The sequence below is a fragment of the Pelmatolapia mariae genome, linkage group LG5 (assembly GCF_036321145.2).
Source record: "Pelmatolapia mariae isolate MD_Pm_ZW linkage group LG5, Pm_UMD_F_2, whole genome shotgun sequence".
In the NCBI taxonomy this organism is placed as follows: domain Eukaryota; kingdom Metazoa; phylum Chordata; class Actinopteri; order Cichliformes; family Cichlidae; genus Pelmatolapia; species Pelmatolapia mariae.
Window position 1 is genome coordinate 16,115,789 of NC_086231.1, and position 17,411 is coordinate 16,133,199.

Consider the following 17,411-nt stretch of genomic DNA (forward strand, 5'->3'; position numbering starts at 1 on the left):
AGGTAAAATTAGAGAGGGATGGCTGAAATGGTTTGGACATGTGCAGAGGAAGGATAGTGGATCTACTGGACAAGGGTAGTGGAACATGGAACTTCCAGACAGGAGGTAAAAGAGAAAGACCACAGAGAAAGTTTTGGGGTGCAGTGGGAGGAGATCATCATCTTCTTCTTCTTGTTGTTATTATTGCATTTAATAACCGCTGGGTGGCAGCAATTCGCCCTGCATAGGTATAATATAACAAAAACGAAGAAGACGAGTCTGCGCTGCAGCAGCTGTAGAAGAAGAGCACACGCCTCCATTTTTCGGTAGTTCGTTCAAGCCATCGACGGTCTGAGCGACAAATTCTCGCAGTATCAACTCTCAGCTCGAGGAGCAACCGAGGTGGGTTCCATAGACTGAATATACACGTAATAATACTGAAAAATAAGCCCTGGTGAAGGTGCTGCGCCGTTGGAAGCTTGGAAAACGAAAACGTCCTTTAATCGTTAGCCAAGTTACGTTAGCTTCGATAGCGTCACTCATCACTTACGGTAGACTGACTTTTGTTACGACGGTCTTACAAGTTAAATCACTGTCGCTGATGAAATGATTCGATCGTGTCGTTGAATTCCTTCGCAGTTCAGTTAGTAGGACATCATTGTTATTTGTCTATGTTGTGGCGTAGTTTTGTGAGGCCTACCTATGGCTATAATTAGCGAGCCGTTCTTTTGTAGGCCACCATTAGCACTCACGCCACACTGCATGTTTATCCCGTGCAGCCATCTTTTGAAAATCATCTTTGTATCGGCCTAATAGCGCTCTTCCTGACATATAAATGGACACTTTCATGTGATTGTGCATTCAGAGATTTCTGATCAGTCCTATTGGGTTTTTTTTTTCTGTCAAAGCCCAGTAGTTATCAGCTTTATTATTAAATGACCAATGTACCATGGGTAGCTTAGATGGTGTGGATAATAATGCAATTTGTTTTTTTTCTCTGCAGATAGGATACTGACTTATAAGAATGTGGGATGGACCAGGGCAAGGACCACGGGGAGGACCACCCTTTCGGTAAACGAGGATCATTTAGTCATAAGCGCATACTGACTTTAAGATGTGCTATTGTGTATTTATTTTTGCCCAATTGCACATGTTTTTACCTGTAATGCTATTTGCAAGCAGTAGGAAATGTATTTGCATATTTTGTAAGATTGCAATCTTGATGTAGTATTTCCTCTGTATTATTGTAGGGTCTTTGCCTTACAATATAAAGCGCCTTTAAGCGACTGCTGATGTGATTTGGCACTATAATTAATTTGAAAAAGTTATGCATTACATTTTGCTACCTACCTTGAACCATCGAATGTTTGTATTGATCTGGATAAACATATCCGCTCACTGTCAAATCTGGCTTAAGATTATCCATATTCCTATAGAGTAGTGAAGTATGAGGTCCACTCAGCACTACACAATGGGGGACATGTCAGAACCTTTATTAGCAAAAGTCTGTAGAGGCATTTCTCATGTAGACAAAGAACCACAAACAAATACATGTAGATAAGTACACAGACCTCTACTAAATATTCTCACTCAAATTTTTTTCCAAACCTATAAAAACCTCCATGCTAAAGCTCCCCACACACAACAGCTGCTGTGTCATTTGGTGCTGGGACTAACTGGTCCTTCTCAGAAACGATGCAGTTCCCACTCCTAGCCCAACACCAGTTGGTGTAAAACTATACAGCTGGTGGTATAAAAATATAATGAATCCTATTTTGAAAATGGGAAAGAATAAACATCTTAAGATGATATGAAGGTTATATGTGGGCAGTGATAACTGTTAAGCAAGTAAGGTTAAGACAGACATTCATTTTCTGAAATGTAAAAGTTGCTTTAACAAAGTAAATCCTCAGATTTTGTATATTTAAATTTACAAAATCTACATAATACATATTCTTTCAAAGAATACCTATTCTTAATTAACATGCCACAACCTAAGGACTTTAAATTACCTATGCGCACAGACATGCATGTGATACACTGTATTTTTATGTTGTCAACATAAAGCATAAAACTATTAATGTACAGATTATTGTCATGATGTACTATCCAAATAGCTTGATAAATTCTGATGCATTTGCACTATTGTTTCATGAAACCCATGCTAATAAAGCCTCAGTGAATTCAATTAAATTGAATCATTGGATGTCACTTAGTTCTACCATGCTTGCACCTGTTTTTTGTTTTAAATAATATTTTAATAAATATTAATGTATTCCAGTGGTGATCACCGTGGAGAAATGTTTGGGGGCAGAGATCGTCCCATGCCTGACTATAGAGGTAGAGATGGGATGAATATAGGTCATATGGGCCCAAGACCCCTTGATCTGCCGCCTATGGAAATGAGGAGGATGGATGGGCCACCCATGAGGGGGCGTGATATGGACCCACATGATATGCGAGGAAGGGAGCCAAACAGAGAGTTCTTCAGACCTGGAGAAGAGCCTGATTTCAGTCTTCGGCGGCACTATGAAAATTCCATTAGAGACAAACTTATGAATTCTTCAGGTCTCCCTGGGCCCAGCAGGAACTCAGTAGATATGGGAGGCAGGGGTATGCCGCCTCGAGAAACAAACAGGTTTATGGATATGAGGGAGAGAGAACCATTCCATTACGATATGCCACGGTTTAGCAATCCCAATGTTGATGGAAGAAGAGGGTTCCCCATGGATCAAATGGAGCGAAAGGATGGATTTATAGACATGCATGACAGACCACCAATGGGCATTGGAGAGGCAGGTCGCTATGATATGGACATGGCTGCAAGTGACAGGAGAATGATGGACACTGACAGGAGAGGAGGGCCGCCTTTCAATGCAAGGGGTGGCTTTGATTCTGATATGGATTTCAGAAATCGTCCCGGACCTTCAGCTGAATTTAGAGGTAGAGATCGATCTCCTTTAAGATTCGGAAATAATGATGTCCCTCCACAAAACAGAGGAAGACCAGACATACCTCCAGATGTTGGTCCTCCTAGGTCAGACTTTATGGGTGCAGTAGACACTATCAGAAAGAGAGAATATTCTGAGCAGAGTAACAGTCCCCTTATGGATTATCGGAGTGGTGAAGAGATGACACTTGCAGAAGAATGGAAGAACCGTCGAAAGGATAGCAACTCTTTCTTCAACAAAGGTATGGGTGGTGTACCTGAACCCAGCTTACCTGTAGGTTTTGGCCGAGATGTGAATATTAGGGATCCACCAGGCTTTAATGAGCGGGATAGACCATCTGTTGACTTTCCACGGAAGGATCTTGGCTTTCCTCATGGTGATCGCTTTCCTCCCATGGGTCTATCACCAATTGGAAGCAAAGGCCCACAAGATCATCCACTTCCAGAAATAAGTCCCCTTGCTGGCCCTCAAGGAAGAGAAAATGAGGGTAAACATTGGCTTGGAGAAAGAGACCCAAAGCACATTCACAATAAATCAAATTGTGATGAAAGGCCGCCTTTGGAGAAGAATCATCCTTTACACGAAATTCAGGAGCCAACTGATCGCTTTAAAGGGATGAAGGACATCCCACCAAATCAAGGACCTGGAAGGGGTAAGCTAGGGCCCGAACAGGACTTCCCAAGCAGCAGCACTATACAGGCAAGAGATCAGGACTATAGGGACATTGATTACAGAACAGGCTCTGGAGGGGTTTTTGACTACAAACATGAAGAACTTCAAGCTCCAGAGAAACTCCTTAAAGAGTCTAAACCAATCTCACCTTCAAAGTTTAGCGATTCTGGTTCCAAGGTATGTGTAATTTGGTTTTCCTCACTAGTATTTGTTTAACAATATATTGTATTAATAATATTTGAATATTTTAATGGCTGCTGCCTGAAAGGATCAAGATTACAGGAGTGCATCAATGGAAGACAACGTTTCCAATACTATATCTGTAACTGGTATTCCTAAGACTGCCACAATGGAGCAGGTAATTGAAATAGAAACGCAACCTTGTCTTTTACATCATCTATTTTTTAAACCATACTGTGTTTTTAATTGGCATAGACAGACATGACATAGCTTACTCATTTTGAAATGTTTTGCAGATTCTTGGTGCTTTTGCAGCTCGTGATGGTGTGCCAATGCAGGGGATGAAAATCAAGAAGGTTGTGCCAGGTAAGAATGAAATTTCTTTGTGAAACTGTTTGGGACAGTTTCTCGCTAGTCTGTCCTCCTGACGATTCGCTTTTACGACATTCGAACCTCCGCATTCTTTATTTCTTTACATTCTTGGTTGCTTTTCTTGTTGGTTGTCTCTGGTAACTTGCTCAGTGAAAAGAAGCGGGGGGGTGGGGTGTTTCTGCAATCCTTTTTCATGTTTGAGGATCTGGGGTCTTTGCCAGCGCTTAAAAAGACTTAGCAAGATTAAATATTAGCAGCTTTTGGAGAGTGATATTTGGTGACCCGTCAGAAAAAAGACGTGTGGCATGTGACTTGCTGAATGTGTCCTTCGGGGACGCTAGCCAAGTACTCTGATCAGGGGGGAAAAGATGTCTGCCAATCTGAAATGGAAAGCCCTCTGCTGGCGCTTTGTTCATCTTGCTGATTTAAACATCTGCTTTAGTGTGAAAGTTTTCCTCAGTGGGTCGCTGTACACGCAGTGCCTTCATGATGCTGAGCTTTTTTGTGAAGATCATGTCAAATGTATCAAAACACCTCACAGAAATGGGTGCCTTTTTTCCGTTTTTGATTAGATATGAACACAAATTGTAAATTTTTCTGTCTCCGTGGTGCTCACTACTCAAACACTCACTTGCCAGTGGTTTGTTAAGGCTTGGCTTATCAAAGCCTTTCATGACGAGTCTGAAATGTCGTCAGTCATCAGAAGACTGATTAAGAAAAAAAGGCATAAACTAAAAGTTTTCCTGAAAAGGTAAAGGTGTGAAAATTCGCTCGCTTTAATCTCGATGTATTCACAAATGCATTCTTGTAATGTTTCACTGGGTGACTGTCATTACTGGCATTGACTAACAAAAACCCATCTGTATTTCAAATGCTGTCCCCAGGTTACAGCTACGATACGGCCTATGTGGAGTTTTTAAACCTCGAGGATGCAGTCCACTTCATGGAGTCCAACAAGGTGGCCCATCCTCGTCACTCTACGAAGGCCATCTCTTCCATCAGGATTACTAGGGGTTGAGGGGGCATTTAGTAAATGGGGAGGAAGAGAACCATGGAAGGGATTGCTTTAATTCTTAGTGAAGTCATCTTGGCTGAGCAGATGATGTCAGATGTCGACAGTTTAAGAGATCTTTTTTTTTTCTTTTTATATATATATACATATATATTTTAATAGGTGGTCCTAATCTCTTTTATTAACATATCAGTGCTTATCCACACAGCCATAATTATACCACAGATAAGCTATTAAATAGATCTAGAAAAAATATAACTTTAAAACTCTATGTACAGACAGTAACTGGTTTTCCTTTTATTGATTACTAGTCCTAACGTTTCAGATTTCAGCCATGATGTGCCAAACGAGTAACACTGCAACGTATTTAACCAGAAACTATAAATATAGTTCTTGCATGGTTTAACGTTTGAAAAGCTGCTCTCATTATCTACAACGAATCATTTATTTTTAACATTTATTCTTTTTAAACTCGAATGTTTACTCTATTTGGTTATGAAGACCAAAGGAAATTTTTTGCTGCTTGCGACACATGGGTGCCTTTATGTCTTACGAAATTTGGAGTACTCGTCGTTCTCATCCTGTGGTGGCATTTTGTTTTCAAGTAAGCAGCTGCAAGTTTTAACATTTTACATAGCAATTTTCACAGGATTTCCCATAAAAGGAAAAAAAAAAGGAGGCTGATTGGTGCTCGTTTTCTGTACCAGCATCCTTTGAAAGATTCCAAGTTTGAGGAATAGAGTTTGAAGGCATATCAGAAAGTGACAGTCGATTCATCTTGAGCCTTGGGGTTGAAAAACAGTATTGTAGCTGAAATGTAACTGATTGATTGAAGTAGCTGAAAGATGTCACTTTTCACCAGTTGACCGTATTTGTTTTGTAGGAGTTGTGTGTGGTGGCTGTAAGCTGTGTTGCTGACTGTCTTCATTCAAATTATTATTTTTTTTAAATGGGTCTTGATTGAAACCTTTTCCAGTTGTAATTTTAGGACAGGTAAAGCACTATAGTGAATACCCACTTATCTATAATGTCTGTAACTACTTTGCATTCGAGAGCTTTTAGCTGTGCTTGCAGCTTGGCGCTGTAGTTTGTTGCTTCATGACTTTGGTGCAAACTGAAATAACTGGACGACTTTTGACTATATTATCTCAGCTGTTTTTGAATCGCCAAGAAAGTTATTTTGGGGTTTCCTCGTAATGAAGCTGTTTGATTTGTGATCGAGCCTCTGACTGTTCCTTTAGGGTCATTTATTATGTTGACATTTTTGTTTTTGGTGCTATGCCACAACATTTATTGGATGGATTCTCTGACTACACAATTTTTCATGGAATGCCTGAAAGTGGGGAATACAGATTCACAAAGCTTCAAGACACAGTTGCAAACAGTCTTGTCTTCAAGTTTCTGCAGCATGTCTTGTGTTTTCGGTTCAATTTCAGTTATCTTCAACTTTTTCTCAGAATGCAAGTCTTGCAAATTCTTGCTGGCCTCTTGAACTCATCAATTATTTATTTGTTTTTGTGGTTTTCGATATCGGCCTTTGGATTGCTTGGAGCAACTTTGATCTTGACTTATCTTGAGCAGTTGGATTTTTGCTGAAATGTGTAGCTGTTTTGGCTCAAGTTGGCTGTTTTGCTTTTCACCTTTATTTCACCAATAACTTATTTATTTATTTTCGTACATGTTCAGCAGCTTGTGATCGGCTCGTTCAAAAAAAAAAAAAAAAAATGATGGAATCAGTTGTCAGGTTTTAATGACAAATATTTAATTATCCACCTTGAAACTCCTAGGAGAGGAAAAGGATGGCTCTAGTTTTTGGGGGGTAAAATAATGGCTCTGGAATGAAGACACACTGGCCACATTCGGATGCATTTTTGACTTCCACAATGTACCTCAGGGTTATGGATGATAAATGGTTCAAATTTGTAAAACATTTATACGTACTGTAGGTTTTGCTTGGATACATCTCATCTCATGCAGATACAGCCTGGTGTTGGAAATGGGTTATTTACAGTGGCAATGTTTGGTTTGTACAACTCATCTGCTCAGAATTTGGTTCTCATCTAGCACTTTATAGTGATCTTTATTCTTCCGTGGATGGCTGACTTCTAGACCAAGAGTGAAATTTCTAATGTCTGGACCAGCTCCCTATATCTAAGTCTGCGTTACGTCTGATTCTGCAAATGTGAGACTAGTGCAGGTCTGGTGACTTCACAACCCACTCTGACTATGCAACTCTCTGGCCTAAACCAACTGGAATGTTTGTAGTAGTGAGAATGCATCAAATGTGGACATATCTACTGCGTGCTCCATGTGAGAAAGGGACAACTGTAGACATTCTGATCTGATTCTAATGACACTTCTCAGACTTCATGTGCCAACTGTTTAATAAGGCTGGTGGATTGAGAGGGAAAAAATTGGTATGATCTCAGGTATTTTTGACAAAAAAAAGACAAACATTTCCTAGTTTTAGCTCTTCAGTTCAGGGTTCGCTGTCTTTTTCTTGTTTAATAGTGAGTTGCATAGCTTTGGGTTTTGGTTGGGCAAAAAATACATTTCAGCATGTTACTTTGGCTCAAGAAATGGGAGATTATAATGGCCCACATGATAATTTTATCTATTGATAGAGTAGTAATGAATATAATCCATAGACAGCGCTTATTTGTGGTCCCCTTGCAACTAGCTGTTTTTTCGGGGACTAATGACCCATGTGTAGCATGGGCCATGGACATGGGCTTTGCACTCTTTCATTAGTGATGGCCCGTTTTGTCCTCATAGAAGAGAGGAGGGCTAAACCTGCCACAGTGCATGTTGGGTGTCACTGGTATTTTAGATATGAGTAACTGGGAAGTTTAGTGTTGACTGGTATTTTCTGTTCTTCTTTCAGGGGTCTATAAAGGTTGGCACTAGAACTGCTTCAATGAAGTATATCCAGCCAGAAGAGTGTGAAAGACGTGTTCATGTGAGTGAATAAAGAATCTTTAGTTCTTCATCTTCAAAAAGCAGTTTCTTCTGAATAATCAGAACACATTGATCTTGGATTGAACAGAGTAGATCTAAGTATTGGGCTTGCATTAATAGAAAACAGCAACAATAGTAACTTATAGTAGCTTATAGGAACAAGAAAACTTTGTAAATAAAGTAAAGAATAAAATATCTGTAAAGTAAAAGAGAACATGAAAAAATGCTTTTTAAAATTTATGGCTCGTATTTACTCTTACTACAGGAATCAGATCACAAAGTACCTCAAATCCACGAGCCCCAATTGCCCATATCAGATGAACCTTTGGAAGAGGTGAAGATTAACCTGAATGGGTCCAGACCAAAGGGTCCGATTGAGCCCTTTTCCCATAGTCAGTGGCAGCGTAGCTCTGACCTCACTCCAGAGGCCTGGCAGCAGCAGGTGGACCAGCGGCTTCAACAGCATGATACGGAGCAACAGGCAGAGTCTTGGAACAACCGCAACCCTCCTCATCACCCCTCACAACAGTCTGACTCTGTATTTAAAGACAGCAAGAGTATGCGAACTTCAGTTTGTTGTCCTTTGTATCTTGATATTGATGAATATGTTTTCAGTTAGGTGCTATTACAGATCAAGTAAAAAATTGTTGTCACTGTTACAGCCATGATAATAAAAAATGTGAAGTCCACAACAACAGTTGAGACTATCCTGAAAGCCTTGGATCCCTTTGCTTATTTGGATGAGAGAAATGTTCGTCTAGTGAAAGGCAAACCACCTGGATCAAAGTGCTTCTGCTTTGTTGACATGGACTCCCATGAGGTACTGCCAGATATCGCTCCTTTTCCATTCTTGTTGAGTTTGTAATGGGGTTACTTGTTCAGTATCCGGAACATACCATTGTTTCTTCTTTTGTAGCAAGTGACACGTCTGGTTGAACTCCTCACTAAACCCAGGCCCCTTTATATCGATGGAGTCAGAGTATATGCTGAGGTTGCAAAACCCCTGAAGAACCAAAAGTAAGTAACTGTGTTGCAAAGATTTTCAAATCAGACATGTTCACTAGAAAAATCCTTATCTTTTGTTTTTGTTTTTTTCTTTTTGGTTTCCCTTCAGTGTCAAAAAAGATGTTGAGAAATCAAACACTTCTATCCTTGGGTTTCCACCTGACGGCAGCATAATCGGGGTAAGTTGTGGTAATTATAAAAAAATTGTAGAAACTTGCATTTTTGAATGTTACACACATGAAGGGTTTTGTTTTTTGTTTTTTATTGGGAGCTCCAAGCAGTGACCCCTTCTTCAGTTCAGTAGGCAAAGTGAATTTAAGTGCATAATTTCATTAAGATCATAACAGCTTAAAAGGGTTTCTAATATTATCTTTAATATTAGTTCTGTACAAATACTACTAAACTCCAGAGCTTTGATTTCTAATGATGTTAACGACTAAGGAGAACACAGAACTCCAAACAAACACCTGGTCGCCCAGGTTGAGGTGAGGTAGTTTGTCTGTGAGACTGCAGTACTCATCACTGAGCTACCATGCTGTGCTGTAAAGGGCAGTTACTGTTAAAAAGCGAAGAAGCATAGAGGAGAAAATAGAGGGCTAACAGGAGGGTGAAAGTTATATGAAGGTAAAGTAGTTGCACAGTGGGGGAGGATGTGAGGATGAGAAGGGAGGTGAAGAAAAGTGGAATGAGAGAAGGGAATGATTGAAAGTGAATAAGATGGATAAAGAGGCTAGAAGGAAGGAGGAGCAAGGGATACAAACAGGACTAAAGATTGTGTGGTTTGTTTGGGCATGTCTGTAGTGAGAACATCCAAAAGCAGCGTGGGAGGCGTGCATTATGAATGAACTTGTTTGAACATCTCTGCATGATGTCAGGGTGAAGACACATGACCAAAGGCTGTGTGCTCATCAACTTTACACATTTTTAATGTAAATTATAAAGTCATATATTTAAAAAAGCTCCCTATTATATTTGTATATCTTGTGGTATTTAAAAAAATAAATAAAATAAAATGAAAAGCATCACTAATTGACAAGTGCTGCCATGCATCATGATTTGTCAGCAATGAGTTACATTGACTTGATGTTTAGGTGTTATGCAAAAGTATGTGAACAGGTATTGACTGCTGTTCTGCATGTTTATCGAGGTGGTAGTAGTCCTGGGTTTTAATATCAAATATCTAAGTAATAAGAGTCAGCATTATTAAATGTGCAGTGCTCTCTAATTACTGAAGCTGAAGTGAATGATACAAACTCATAGATGATCTATTTTCTTTCTGTGTTTTAGCAGCAGCAGCAGTATCCACAACCTCCACAGTTCTTGCAGCCTCTGCAGCCACCTACTGGTGCTCTTACTGGAATGCAAGGTGACTCTTTCTCAGATACAGTCTAGTGTGTCTCTCCTGTTGGTTATAATTGTTTTGTTTGTTTGTTTTTTTTTCATTTAAAAACTATTGTTTCTCTTCAGGTGGTGCGATGTCTAATGCTGCGCCGCCATTAGACCCCAGCGGTACCCTGGTAGGTTGCATACCAAAAGGGCAAAGTTGCAAATATGCTGTCTGAAATGTGACCATATAACTGTTTTTATTTTTCAACCCCTCAAAGGGAATCGGCTATCTTGCACCTCCAACTGTGGATCCATCATACCAGTTGGCTGGAGCTCATGTGACCACAGAGTCTTCTGGGATGGCAGCTACCACAGACGGATCACAGGCCTACATTTATGGTTAGACGGTTTAAATGGGTCTTTTTTAGGATCATCTACCATCCAATGTATTTATGTTCATTCATTTGGTATGCTTCCTCCAGGAGCTGAGATTCCAGACACGTCTAGCTACTTGTATGATGCCACGTCAGGCTTCTACTACGATCCGGAGACGACGCTATACTACGATCCGAACTCCAGGGTGAGCCTCCACGCTGCCTAAAAAGTGCAAAGTTTAGTTAGTCAGTGAGATTAATGATTGCTGTGAAGAATGTGAATACGAGTTTGTATGTTGTAGATTTCACTGCATAATTAAAACATCTACCCAGTACCTCCCACTTCTTTTTGTGAATATTGATTGTTTAGATGATTAAAAATTATGACCCAATCATTAAGTAATAAGAAGATGCTTTGATTTCATTTAGCAGATTTTTAAGCAACCCCAAAGGGAATTTGAATAGAAGTTTTAATTTTTATTCTGTGTGTGTGTGTGTGTGTGTGTGTGTGTGTGTGTGTGTAGTATTTCTATAATGCTCAAACCCAGGAGTACTTGTACTGGGATGCTGTGTCAAAGACCTATGTCCCAGTCCCTGGAAGTAACTCTGCAGATAACCAACCTGTTACCATGACGGCTGAAGACCAGGCCATTCTTTCAAACCCAGCAGCAGATGCTCCTCTAGAAATGAAGAAGCCGTCAGTGTCACTTCAGGCTTCAACGGTTCCAGTACCAGTTCCCGTTTCAGCTGCCAGCTCAGCTCAGGAGCCCGGCTCAGCTTCTGCTGCTGCTCTGGACAAAGAAGGTGACGACTCTGCTAAAAAGGACAAAGAGAAGGATAAGGAGGAGAAGCCAAGAAGCCTAGCTGCTGTCAAGGTATCAGTTATGCAACAAATCTGCTGTGCATAATGTTAAATAAATGTGTGCAGGGGGCAAATAGATGAGAAATGTTTTGTTCCTATTTGCAGATAATGAAAGATATGGAGCGCTGGGCGAAGATCCAGAATCGTCAAAAGGAAACTGTGCGTGCTCCATCTCCTCTGCTGAAGACCGGAACAGACGACGATAAGAGGCAGTCTAAATCGGCCGATGCTGGTTTCGCTGTATTTGAAAGGAAGGTTAGGGACCCCCAAACATCATAATTGAGTCGACTCGATTTCACATGCAGGACTAACAGCTATTGCTTTCTGCTGTTTTGTAATCATTTTTCCTCTTATTCTGTCATCTGCAGATTGCAGGTGGAGATGATCTTTTTAAGAAGCCCCTTGCTCCTGCTAAGAAAGACGAGAAGTCAAAAGTAAGATTTCCTTCTGGGTCATATTTTTGGTGTTTTGGTTATTCTCAGTTTAACCTTCATCTGCTTCTATTTTCAGCGTCCAATGGGATCCCTGGGTATGCTGGCATCAGACTATGGAGCCGGAAGCGATGAAGAGGTGGAGGAAGAAAAGGAGGAGGAGACGGTTAAAACCACTCAGAGCAGCCAGTCAAAAGAAAAGGACGACAAACTGACTGACTGGAAGAAGATGGCGTGTCTGTTGTGTAGAAGGCAGTTCCCCAACAAGGATGCTCTTATCCGTCACCAACAGCTTTCTGATCTGCACAAAGTACTACCCTCTGACTTGTCTATCATCAGTTATTGAAACTGATACTACAAATTTAGCCTCTAAAACTTGCATTGTTGTCTCCACAGCAAAATATGGAGATCCACCTTAAAATCAAGAGGTCAAAGAAGGAATTGGAGGCACTGGAGAACCAGGAAAGACAAGTAAGTGGACATGCGTGGAGTGGGAACGTTTGCAGAGGAGGGTATTGTGTGGATAATTCAGTAGACTAAGTAAAAGTGATTGTGTCCTCTACAGCTGAGTGCCAGAGAAGCACCCAAATCACCAGAACAGAAAAGAAGAAAACACCATCACTCACAACCACAGCATCAAAACACCTGGGCTGGGAGCTCCAGGTAGAGGCATTAACAAAATGTGTTTATTGTGACTAAAATGGGAAACAAAGTAAATATTACGAGATTTCAAAAGAAAACAAAAAAAAAAGTTAAAGCATGCTTCTGCTCATATTTGCCTAACAGTTTTTCGTGTGTTTAGGGAAATGAATAAAGTCAGCGAGAGACCTGGTTTAGGAGCGGAACCTGTCGCGGTAAGTGCTGGGTTTCATTTGATTGATTTTAGCATTATGAGAGGTTTTTGTTATCTGGACAGCTTATTGAGTTTTTTTTTTTTTGTTCTTTTTTTTTCTTTTTTAGCCAAGGAAGAAGAAGGAGCCTGTCGTTTGGGACCATGCCACCTACAAACAAGCAGTACGCAAGGCCATGTTTGCACGGTTCAAGGAACTTGAGTGATCTCATCTGAACACATCTTCTGTTTGATATGTGAAATGTTAAAAACATGCCATGGCGTGAGAGATCCGTACAAATGCCTTTGGACATTATTACTCTGTAGATCCACATTTTTGTACACTGAACACTGACAGATAATGAGATCTTAAAAATACATTGCAAGGCTTCAATGGAGCTTAAAACCCCACACAAAAAACTCTATGGATTTTTGTATATGAAGTGTTAATACAGTTGATTTGAATACTTTTTGCCCTTTTTCCCCCACTTTTTTTTGTGGCCTGTATGTATATTTGTGAATGTGTCTAGATTGTCTTTTTCTCTCCCCGCCCTTTTAAAGAAATGTCACTATGGCCACCGTTTTGTCTTTAAAATGAACGATTTTTTTACACTCTAATTTGAATGGTTAAAATTATTATATATGTGCATATTTTAAGTAAAAAAAAAAAAAAGAAAGAAAGAAAGAAATTAACCTCGTGTTTCTGTGTCCGTCGACGTTCATGTCAGCTGCACACACATCTCCTGACCACTAGGTGGCAGTGTGATGCCGTGTTATGTTGGTGTGACCACTGGTGTATTCAGTTGAGATAATTGAATCAAGTAAGAATGCGTTTGATGTCTTCACCAACTTGAAGACAGCCGAAGGTCTCAAGTGGATGTGCATATTTCTAATTATGGATGCTGGTGAAGACCAGCCCTGACAAATTGTTTTATTCATTACAGTAAGTCTTGATTGTAGTTTTAATGTTTGCAATTTGCAGAACCCAGAACATCACCATCTCTCCTTTTATTGAGTTTAACTAAGACCTACAGTGGTGGTTCAGCGCCTGTAGAGGATTGCATGATGTGCTGGCATACCAGCTACTCTGAGAACAGGGAGCGTGAGGAGCTGCAATCAGTGTGACAAACAGCAGATACAGCAGGAGGGAGCCAACATCTTATCACGTGTGCAAGAGCAGTCATGCCTTTTACTTTATGCTTAGTTTAGGGCCATAACTTGCCTAACTGGAAGAATTAATCCAGTTTGTTTTTGCACCCGTATCTTAACAGCCAGCAGGTAAAGTAGATACAGTTAAACTTACAAATCCACATAGTTAAGTGTAAACCTGATTTTGTTACTTGGAAACAAAAACATCAGGTGTTTTTTGTTTTTTTTGGTTTATTTTGCGCTCATTTTTGCTCGGCAATTAAAATAATATTAATAATACTACAGAAACACACTTTTAATAAAATACAGTTTTCATCGCCACTCTGCAGAAACATCTGTAGAAATGTGGAGTCAAATTAAAGCCTCCATTGCTCTTTTGTGTTCCAAAAGCAAAGCGGTAGGTCTTTATTTGTACTCCTGTCTAATTTACTTTCTTTAATGTGCGCAGCTTGACAACTTTTCTGTTTTGCTTAATCTACCAAATGTAGACTAACAGTAATATAATGTGACAGCTATCAGGATTTTCCACATTTCCCACATACCAAGTTATTAAGAAGGGGGAAATTGTATGAAATGTTTACTGAATATTATGTAATACGTTTGCTCAAATGTCACATTTTATGCAGCAAAAAAATCTTTATGCTCCGCCATATACAAAATAACCTAAAATGAAAGTATATTTTAGCAAAATACAATGTAAAGATGAATAACATACTCTACCATAACAAAAGCATGTACTGTGCAGCCCTTTGTTTTTAAAGCATTTTTGTGGTCACTGTAAGTCTCTGTCCTTGGGAAAGGGACAGCTTGTGTGTCAGATAAAATCAAGCATTTGATCATATATTAAGACACTGAAAGGTCCTAAAATTACTTCCATATTTTCAGGGATTTTTCTACCCTGCTAGCCTGCTGGTATGTTTAAATTAACTTGTATTTTGATTTAATCGTAGGTCACTGTATCTTCAGGCATCAATCAAATGAATACATTTTGAGCGGAGTTGGAGCCGTGATCTTTGTATTTCCATGTAAATAGGAGTTTTATTTCCAAGATTCCTATTGATTTGGGTTTCATGTTCTTCAGTGACATAATTTTTAGACCTGTAAACTATAAGTTAAATAAAATGTGTGATTGTACAGTCAGAGTAGAAATTTAGGAAATTTGAAAATGCTGCTTTTACCATTCAGTCCAGTTCCTGTATAATACTATTGTATAACAGTGTCAACAATATCAGTAGGTGTTTATACTGTGAGTCATGCACTCAAATAAATACACTGGGTGAGGGATTATCTAGCATTTTATCTCCCCTCACTGTCCCAAAGGGCTAAAGGGAGGCGTTTTGAGAAGGTATCTGTGGCCATTTTCATTTTTTTGTGGACTCATTTCCATTTCTCTTTTCTCAATTCTGTCACAAGACCCCAAAGACACCCCCAGCTCCCAGTGACAGATGCCATCATTATCCAGTCCTAATGGTCTACGGAATGAAAATTAATGTGCAGTTAGTCTGTGAGGATGAGAGGCCAAATAGAGAGGTAGCGCAGGGGGAACTGTCACGTTAGTATCCCCCGTGTGCGTGTGAAGGAGAGCTTTCAGACATTGTGGATGGCAGTAAAAAGTGGACAGGGGGGCCAATTATCCCAGCTTGACGCCTTTTAGCAGCAGGCAGGTGGAGCCGGAGCGGCAGTCTGGGGACACGGCACAAGAAGATACAGTCAGCAGGATTCTCAGATGTTGAAATGTGCTGTCAGACTACAGGGGTGAGAAGAGGAGGGAGAAACATCATTTGGTTGCTTTTATTGGTGGTCTGACACTAAGCTGTTGCAGATGTGGAAATATTCTAAATGCAAAAAGATGCTAAAAAATTGGATATATTTACATTTTGCTAATTTTTTGCCCCGGTATTTACACCCTTGCATCGAAAGGTAATTCACACCACATCACTTTGTTTTTCCATTTTGCTTTTCCCTCTTCAAAGAGCCCCAGAAACATAACCCACATAGCATTATTAAAGATGGAATGGATTTACAATATGGTAACATGTAGGATGACTGTGTGGTCATCTCAGATCTCGTCTCTGTCCGTTATGACAAATGATCAAAAGCATATCCCACGCAGAAAGAGTCCCTTAAGGAGTAGCATGTGTCTGTGGTCACCCCGTGCAAACAAAGAAACTAAACCACTGCAAGTTCATAGGAAAATCATTCTTGTCTGAGCAGTTTCCCCATCTGGTTTGGTCTTTCAAGTGTAAGTTGGGAAATTGTCTGTTATTGATTGTTAATCCACAACATTATCTTGAAAATGTCCTCATAATTGCGAGTTGAGGGACATACTTCAGAGCGCGGCTCATGCTGAGAAATTTTGGACCCTTGCTCAGAGCAGAACGAGACCCACTGGCAGACCTGTCAGTGAGAACATTACAGACATTTGGAAATGATGTCATGGTCCTGCACTCCAACTCCAACTGACAGAGAAATGACAGAAGTGATAGCACTAAATTAATACAGAAAACAACCAGTTGGAACATTTCCCTCTATTTTCATAGCCTGTTTTGACTTCTCTTCCAAGTTTTGTATAATTTACAGTTGTCTCATTTAATTATCACTCAGGAGGTTTTGGCATAAGCGCTTCTCATCTTTATTGCCACGTTGCTTTTCTAGGCGCACTCTGCATTAACACTGCTTGGGAGAACTGTACGAGATTTACGAAGCTCATCTGAGCGTTTCAGATTCAGATGTGATTCAAAAAGTCAAAAGCAGCCCTGCGTCATTTTTATATTAATCATCAACAAGAGTGGCAGTTGCTTTGAATGCTCTGTGACTCACTGTTGTCTCCTGACAGTTAAACTTAATTTCATTGCCTGAGGTAGTGTGGATGAATTTGATTAAAAGAAACGGGGAAAAATAAATAACCAAAAAGCCTTAAATCCTCTGTTTTTTTGTTTTGTGTTGTTGTTTTGTTTTTTTTTACATGGTTTCAAATTAAAACTCTGTTATAAAATTGTGTGCCAAATGGATTGGCAAACCTAATGGTAAAGGACAACATGATGATCTTGTGAGTATCTTTCCCAACTATTGTTTTTTATCTTGACCAACAATGTGCTCATGAACACACTAACCATATGAGAATTTATGTTAATTGTATTGGGGGTGGGGATCAGGAGGGTTCTTATATGAAAGCTGAATGTGCATAATAAGGAAGTGTCTATATTAGCTGCAGGCAGCAGAATAATCCCCTCACCACAAAAGCAATAAAAAAGTAATTATCTAATTGTATGTTCAGTCCTCACAAGATTAGATTTACATGCTAGAGTGCT

At 39.8% G+C, this 17,411-nt stretch overlaps 1 protein-coding gene across 1 annotated transcript; it reads left to right on the top strand.

Annotated features, from left to right (window-relative positions):
* Positions 1-260: 260 nt before the first annotated feature.
* Positions 261-13,896, top strand: rbm6 (RNA binding motif protein 6). The gene is made up of 23 exons (XM_063473862.1): positions 261-381; positions 983-1,050; positions 2,261-3,779; positions 3,871-3,960; positions 4,079-4,148; positions 5,039-5,112; positions 8,051-8,125; positions 8,390-8,681; positions 8,787-8,944; positions 9,041-9,141; positions 9,239-9,308; positions 10,417-10,495; positions 10,597-10,646; positions 10,734-10,854; positions 10,938-11,035; positions 11,354-11,704; positions 11,797-11,946; positions 12,060-12,125; positions 12,202-12,432; positions 12,519-12,593; positions 12,688-12,785; positions 12,925-12,976; positions 13,083-13,896. Exons 2-23 carry the CDS (start codon positions 1,004-1,006, stop codon positions 13,176-13,178), a joined length of 3,963 nt encoding a protein of 1,320 aa, XP_063329932.1. The 5' UTR covers positions 261-381; positions 983-1,003; the 3' UTR covers positions 13,179-13,896.
* Positions 13,897-17,411: the final 3,515 nt, after the last annotated feature.